Source organism: Rutidosis leptorrhynchoides, chromosome 11 (genome assembly GCF_046630445.1).
Source record: "Rutidosis leptorrhynchoides isolate AG116_Rl617_1_P2 chromosome 11, CSIRO_AGI_Rlap_v1, whole genome shotgun sequence".
Classification (NCBI taxonomy): Eukaryota; Viridiplantae; Streptophyta; class Magnoliopsida; order Asterales; family Asteraceae; genus Rutidosis; species Rutidosis leptorrhynchoides.
In genome coordinates, this window is record NC_092343.1 from 399,797,010 (window position 1) to 399,805,538 (window position 8,529).

Below are 8,529 nucleotides of genomic sequence, written 5' to 3' on the forward strand. Positions count from 1 at the left end.
GACATGGATAAAGTATTATACTTATCCAATATTCAGAAGGGATTGAATTCTTATGGTCTTAATACAAGTATTTATTTATAAATGTCTTAAATTTAAATAACTACTTTAATTAATTTAGGGGTTGTTATAATTTCTCTTAAATCCCCCACCAACCCAACTCAACCCAACCCCCAAAACCACTACCACAAAAAATGTGTTATATATTCTTTAGGAATAGGAATAGGGAAACACAATGAATCCACTTTAGTACGTTTGATGCTGTAGCACTTCTTTAATATAATATAATATAACATATTATTTGGTTGTATTTTAATAAAAGAATGAATGAATACTTACTTGGATTTTAAGTGCCTCTTTAAGTTGGATAACCAATTCACCTGCAGTTGGCCGTTCTTCTCTTTTGTCATTCAAGCATTGCATGGCAATCCTTTTAAATATGATCAATGACTGGGGCTCAATATACAGTTCGTTTGTTCCCTCAAACACCATCTCATCCAGTTTTCCTTCATTATAGAGGTCTTTAACAATAGAGATAAGATGATCATTGTATGCCAATTTCTGAAAAAAAAATCTCAAATAAAACAACACCAAACGAGTATATATCACTTTCTTTGCACAACCAACCCGATTTCTCATATTCCGGGTCAATGTAGAACTTTGTGCTTGCAACAAAATCAGTTGAAAAAACCTTTCCAGCAACTTGTATGGCCGGAAAACCCAAAACCAGCAACTTTTGCTTTCATATTACCATCTATCTAATTGAATGTTACTGCTTTTGATATCCCCATGTATCACTCTCTCATGAAGGAATTCGAGACCACTTGCAATGTCGATGCATATCTCGAGACGTTTCGTCCACGTAAGATTCACATCATTCAAATGCTGATCAAGACTTCCCGAAGAAGCGTGCTCATAAACTAAGATTTTTTCATCCATTTCATCACAATATCCTACAAGACTAATCACGTTCTCATGTTTATACTTGTTAAAATGTAATGTTTTTCTAGAATTGTCTAGATTAATTATAGATAGTAGATATTTAAGTATAGATATTTAGTAGTGATAATATGTAGAAATCACTAGATTAGCTAGAAGATTCTAGCTTGATCATTAGTCAACTTAAGATGGCTATAAATAGCCACCATGTATTGCAAAGTAGATGTACTAAAACAAAAAGCAATAAAATCATTCCCTTAAAAACACTAAGTCTTCATATCCTACAAAACATCCCCTCACTTACAACAACAATTCAACTAATCAATAAACAATCCTAACTAAAACTAATCAATCACATTCAACTAAATCAAAACACTACAACTAATTCTAACAAGTGGTATCAAGAGCCATATTGGGCGTTGTTCGAATACACCATGACTACCGTTGGTGCATATAATATTCCCGTCCCCATATTTGATGGCGACAACTATGATTTTTGGAGTATCCGAATGAAGACATATTTCCAAGCACAAAGCTTGTGGGATATTGTCGAAGTCGGGTTTACAACTCCAAAAGACGTCGAAACTCTGTCCGCAGAAGAACAAGAAAAATACAACAAAAATGTTGTAAGAAATGCTGCTGCTCTAGGCTACATTCAACAAGCCTTGACACCGTCTATCTTTCCACGAATCATGGGAGCTACGACAGCCAAAGAGGCGTGGAAGATCCTTCAGGAAGAATTTCAAGGAAATGTCAAGGTGAGATCCGTCAAACTTCTAACTCTCAGAAGAGATTTTGAAAATTTAAATATGAAAGAGACTGAGACCGTAAAAGATTACTATTCTAGAATTAAAGAAATAGTAAATCAAATGAGAGCCTATGGAGATAACATAACTGATAAGAAGATCGTAGAAAAGATACTTATCAGTATGACCGAGAAATACGATCATGTAATTACCGCTATTGAAGAGTCAAAAGACATTGAGACTCTGTCAGTAACAGAATTAATTGGCTCTCTTGAAGCATATGAGGCTAGACTGAGTCGGCGTAGTGAAAACTCACTAGAAAGTGCCTTTCAGTCTAAACTCAAAATAAGGTCTTAGAAATCTAATAATGAGGGGAAAAGAAATCTCGAAGAAAAGCCGAGAGGAGGAGAAAAACCCAGAACCGGGTTTGATCAGAGAAGAAAAAACTATCCTCCATGTGGTATCTGCAAAAAGACAAACCACTTGGAGAAAGATTGTTTCCACAAAGGGAAGCCACAATGCAATAATTGCAAAAGATTTGGGCATATAGAAAAAGATTGTCGTTTAAAACAAAATCATCGAGATAACTTCACTGAAGAAAGTGAAGATATTCCGGAGAATAAAAATCAGCTATTCTATGCCTGTCATGTCGCAAATAAACAGAGGGATGATACTTGGTTGATCGACAGTGGGTGCAGCAATCACATGACAGGAGATGAGAAGCTATTTCAGAGTATCAACACCTCCGTAAAGTCCCGTGTCAAGTTAGGGAATGGAGAACTCGTGGATACTAAAGGCAAAGGTACTATTACTGTTCAAACTAATAACGTCACTCGATCTATCAATGACGTTCTTCTAGTACCAAGCCTAGCAAGTAACTTGTTAAGTGTTGGTCAAATGATGGAGCACGGATACTCTTTACTCTTCGAAGACAAATCATGCGTTATTCGTGACAAGAAAAATAACTATAAATTAATAGCCGAAGTGCCAATGGAGAACCGCAACTTTCCGCTTCGTTGGCAGTATATCCAAGACACAGCCATGAAAGTTCAAGTTGAAGAATCATGGCTATGGCATCGAAGATTTGGCCACTTTAACTTTCACGCACTAAAAATCCTCCAACAGAAGAATATGATGAGAGACTTGCCTAACATAGAAGAAATCACTGACACGTGTGAAAGCTGCATGATGGGCAAGCAACATCGAAAACCTTTCCCTCGTGACAAAGCTTGGAGAGCAAAAGGTATACTGGAGCTGGTGCACACCGACGTTTGTGGACCAATGAGGACCCCGTCACTTAACCAAAATAGGTACTTTATTCTCTTTATCGATGACTATTCTAGAATAACGTGGGTGTACTTCATGCGTGAAAAATCTGAAGTATTTACTATATTCAAGAAGTTCAAGAATTACGTAGAAAAGACTAGTGGCCATTATATAAAAACACTAAGAAGTGATAGAGGAAAAGAATACACCTCTACACAGTTTAATAAATTCTGTGAAGATGAAGGAGTTAAGCGTCAACTCACTGTTGGTTACGCTCCTGAACAAAATGGCGTCTCTGAACGCAAAAACAGAACTGTAATGGAAATGGCCAAAACAATGATACACGAAAAAGGCCTTCCAAACAGTTTCTGGGCCGAAGCTGTATACACGGCTGTATATATACTAAATCGATGTCCCACGAAAGCCGTAGAAAATAAGACTCCGATAGAGGCATGGAGTGGAAGAAAACCGTCGGCAAAACATTTACGAGTATTTGGATCTATCTGCTACATCCATATTCCAAAGGAGAAACGTCACAAGCTCCAAGAAAAATCAGAGAAGGGAATATTCTTGGGCTACAGTACAAAGTCAAAAGGCTACCGAGTCTATAACCTGAAGACCAATAACATAGTGATTAGCCGAGACGTGGAGTTTGACGAAGACGCTTCTTGGAACTGGGAGAAAGACAAAGCTGAAAAACAAACATATCTGCCACGGATATCTATAGAAACTCCAGCTCAACAACCACTACAAATGGAGCATTCTAGTCACGAAAGCACAGGAGAAACGAGCCCTGCTACGCCAAGTTCTCCTTCAGCAACATTACCTTCAGCGCAAGAAGAATCAAGTCCGGAATCAACACCGGGAAGAGTTAAAAAGTTAGCAGAGGTGTACGAGACTTGCAACTTCACAACTATAGAACCTGAAAGCTATGAAGTTGCATCGAAAGATGAAAAGTGGGTGGCTGCTATGAATGAAGAAATAAGAATGATTGAGAAAAACAACACATGGGAGTTAGTTGATCCTCCAGAAAATAAAGAAATCATTGGTGTTAAATGGGTTTACAAAACAAAGCTCAACCCTGACGGTTCTATACAAAAACACAAAGCAAGGCTAGTAGCTAAAGGCTACTCACAACAACAAGGAGTCGACTACAACGAAACTTTTGCACCAGTAGCTCGACTAGACACTATAAGAGCACTTGTGGCATTAGCAGCTCAACGAAGGTGGAAGATTCACCAACTAGATGTAAAATCAGCCTTTCTAAATGGATTTCTCGAAGAAGAAATATACGTCGAGCAACCACAAGGGTTCATTCAGAAAGGAAAAGAAGAACAAGTCCTGAAGCTAAAGAAAGCTCTATATGGACTTAAACAAGCACCACGTGCTTGGTATAGCCGCATTGACAGCTACTTCACAAGTTCAGGATTCAGGAGGAGTCAAAGTGAGCCCACACTCTATATCAAAACCCAAGGTAACTCTGACACTCTCATTATTTCCTTGTATGTTGATGATCTTATATATACGGGAAACAATGAGAGAATGATACAAGAGTTTAAGGAAGACATGATGAAAACGTTCGAGATGAGTGACCTTGGATTGATGCGCTATTTTCTTGGCATCGAAATCAGTCAAGAAAATGAAGGCATCTTCATATGCCAAAAGAAATACACAGAAAATCTCCTGAAAAAGTTTAAACTATACGGTTGTAAAACCGTCACCACACCTCTAGTTGCCAATGAGAAGATGAGACAAGAAGATGGATCAGAGAAAGCGGATGCTTCAAGATTCAGAAGTCTCATAGGAAGTCTGCTATATCTAACAGCAACAAGACCAGACATCATGTACGCAACAAGTCTACTATCCAGGTACATGCAAAACCCTACTCAAATACATTATGGAGCTTCTAAAAGAATATTAAGATACTTGCAAGGTACCATGGACTATGGAATATGGTACAAGCCGACTACAGACTCGAAGCTTCATGGATACACAGATAGTGATTGGGCCGGATCGGTGGATGACATGAGAAGTACTTCCGGATACGCATTCACACTTGGATCTGGTGTATTCTCATGGACATCAAAGAAACAAGAAACGGTGGCACAATCGTCAGCCGAAGCTGAGTACGTCGCAGCCGCAAACTCAGCTAATCAAGCTATATGGCTAAGAAGAATACTAGAAGACATGGGCGAGAAACAAGATGAAGCTACAAAAATATTCTGCGACAACAAGTCCGCGATCGCGATGGCAAAGAATCCAGTGTTCCATGGTAGAACAAAACACATTAACATCAAGTATCACTTTCTGCGAGAAAGCTCAGCCAAGAAAGATATTGAATTAAAATACTGCAAGACTGAAGAGCAGATTGCTGACATATTCACCAAAGCACTCCCAAGACCAAAGTTCGAGTTCTTACGCAACATGCTCGGAGTAACATCGAAAAACATTAAGGAGGAGTGTTAAAATGTAATGTTTTTCTAGAATTGTCTAGATTAATTATAGATAGTAGATATTTAAGTATAGATATTTAGTAGTGATAATATGTAGAAATCACTAGATTAGCTAGAAGATTCTAGCTTGATCATTAGCCAACTTAAGATGGCTATAAATAGCCACCATGTATTGCAAAGTAGATGTACCAAAACAAAAAACAATAAAATCATTCCCTTAAAAACACTAAGTCTTCATATCCTACAAAACATCCCCTCACTTACAACAACAATTCAACTAATCAATAAACAATCCTAACTAAAACTAATCAATCACATTCAACTAAATCAAAACACTACAACTAATTCTAACAATACTCCATAAGAATTTTCTTCTCTGTACAAAAATATTGTTCAGCTTCATGATGATGGGTAAGCAGCCGCTTCACATGAATGAAACGTCCACTACCATGTGGAATTTCAACTTTATATGTTTCCCAAAATCGGTCGCTGCCAGTGCGATTAAAAGGACTAAAAGTTTCTGTGACTGAATTTATGGTATCAAATGAAGTTCTGAAGATGTCTTTGCGGTTCTCCTGTGATGCAGATAATTTATATCAATTTTGGTTGTAATGGAAAAAAAAAATATGTTGTATTTCTTATATTCATCAATGAAGACCTTATCAATCAATCAATATAGATAAAATACAAAGTAAATTAAAGAAATTATCCTTATGGTCTTTCATATACTATGTTCTATTTTTTTTTTTTTTTTTTTTAAAGTAAACACTTGTTTCAGGATAATTTAGAAGGGTAATATTAACACTTATTCAAAAAATATACTAATAATTAAATACTCCGTTTTTAATATTATCGAATACATATGCATTTAGCATTTGAAAATGAAACTATATCTTGCCCATATCGACTTACTTGAAATAGTAGTGCTCTCTGAAGTTTATTGATAACGACTTCCATCGTTGGACGATTGGCTTGACGTTTATCCAAACATTGATGTGCGATGTTTGAAAATGTGTCCAAAGATTCCTTATCGGGTCCTCTAACTGAAGTAAAGATGGTTCGAGTAGTCTCTTGTTTTATTTTTGGATCTACCATTTCCATTATTGATTTTCCACTATCAAAGTGTTGGCGTGCTATCTCAGCAAGTCCACCCTTATTCTTTGAAATGTAATTTGGATCATTGGCCAACCTCCCACATAGAATTTCAAACAAGACTACTCCAAAACTATAAACATCTATTTCAGTTTTCAACTTATTTTCATTGGCATACTGTGGATCCAAGTAAAATGGTGTGCCTGCACATCCAGTATAATATGAGTTGTTAAGCTCTTCACTCACAGAAACATAAGTGGACAGCCCAAAATCAGCAATCTTCGCATCTAAATATTGTCCCAGCAGAATGTTTATGCTACATTTAGTGAACGAGAAAATCTATTCATAGTAAAGCAATGTACACCTAGAAGCTACTCATAGTAATTTAATTTATGCTACATTTAGTGAACGAGAAAATCTATTCACGACATTATCAAAATTGTTATTTCATGATACATTTATAATTTATTCACTACATTCCCTACACATACTACCTATTACTCTGTGATCACACATAAAAGAAACAAATAAAAAAAAAGCACAAGATTTAAATTATCAACTTACAGGGTTTTCATGTTTGAGTTGATATTCCAATGCTTTGGCAATTCGTTCGAGGACCGTACTTATATTTGGGCATGATCGCGGGTCCTTCAAGCAATAATACGCTGTTTCTGAAAAGATCTTGAATGATAGCTGATCCATTTGTTTCCATAGATCCGGATCAACAAACTCATGCAACTTTCCATTTTCATACTGGAATCTAGCTGATGAAGCTTGAAAGCTACCATCACCATTTGCAGCGAATGCTTTTGCTCCACACAAGATTTCGAACAATACGATGCCGAAGGAGAACACGTCTGATTTGCAGGTCCCAATTCCAAGCTTTTCATGTGCTACATCTAGATCTCTTGCTGCTGGAATTGTCATAGAATATTCAAACCCAGATAATTTGGCTTCCCATTTTTCATCTAATAAGATTGAAGTGCTGTTCACATTATGATGTACTACACTTTTGTGTTTCAGATCATTATGCAAGTAACTCAATACACTTGCAACACCAACACTAATCTTCAATCTTTTCATCCAATCAAGTTTGGGGCTACTTAGATGCCTGTTGAGACTTCCAAGAGCCTCACGCTTGTTCACAATGATCATCTCTTTATTTTCATGATCATAATGATACCCAACGATAGACACCATATTTTCATGCTTAAGATTAGAAAGGACTTTAATCTCCTTATCAAATGCAACTTCTTGCAAACAAAGCCAATGGGGCTTTGCCTCATTGGTCACCATGTTAACATGGTGTTCGAGGAGACCAGGGTTCGAGTCTCGGGGGGGGGGGGGGGGGATTTTCGTGAATTAACTTCTAACCACTAACATTGCCTTTCAAAAAAAAAAAAAAAAAAAAAAAAAAAAAAAAAAAAAAAAAAAAAAACTTCTTGCAAACAAAAACTTAATAGTGTGGTAGTAGGTGTTAATTAGCATTAGCGTCTTAATCTATCCTACTTATATAAAATATAAATATTGTAATGCTACTTGCATCATGTCAAAATTGTCAAGTTGTTAATTAGCTTTATCAATTAAATTGATTGATTAATTAACATAGTAAATTATAGAAAAAATTACGTCGTTAATACCTGTGGTTTATTTACATTTTCATGACAAAACCTTAATTTAATTTTTTGCATCGTTGATACCTATGTTTTGCTTAAGTGTCGTGGTTAGTAACCCATGGTAACTTCCGTTAAGATTTTAAGGTTAACTCTTCACATGTGCCACACATGTTGAGTTATAGAAAGGTTCTTTCTTATATGAAGATGTGGGGATATGAAGTTATGGCTGCTGCAAACATTTCTTTTTCCTTTTTCAAAATGCCATAATTGGTGTTTATGCAACTTTGTTTATCATTTGAAAATATACAGTTTCAGAAGAAGGAAATAAATCTAGGTATTCATTACACTGAATTTACCCTTTTGTTTGAGAAAAATATTCCAAATTAATCAAAATACTTAACATTGTAAAATGGTCATATA

At 36.2% G+C, this 8,529-nt stretch overlaps 1 protein-coding gene across 1 annotated transcript; it reads right to left on the minus strand.

The window, feature by feature from the left end:
* Positions 1-158: 158 nt before the first annotated feature.
* LOC139876109 (probable serine/threonine-protein kinase PBL18) lies at positions 159-936 on the minus strand. The gene is made up of 3 exons (XM_071863409.1): positions 796-936; positions 337-558; positions 159-179 (listed from the first exon to the last, which is right to left on the minus strand). The coding sequence occupies exons 1-3, from the start codon at positions 934-936 to the stop codon at positions 159-161; spliced, it is 384 nt and encodes a 127-aa protein (XP_071719510.1).
* Positions 937-8,529: the final 7,593 nt, after the last annotated feature.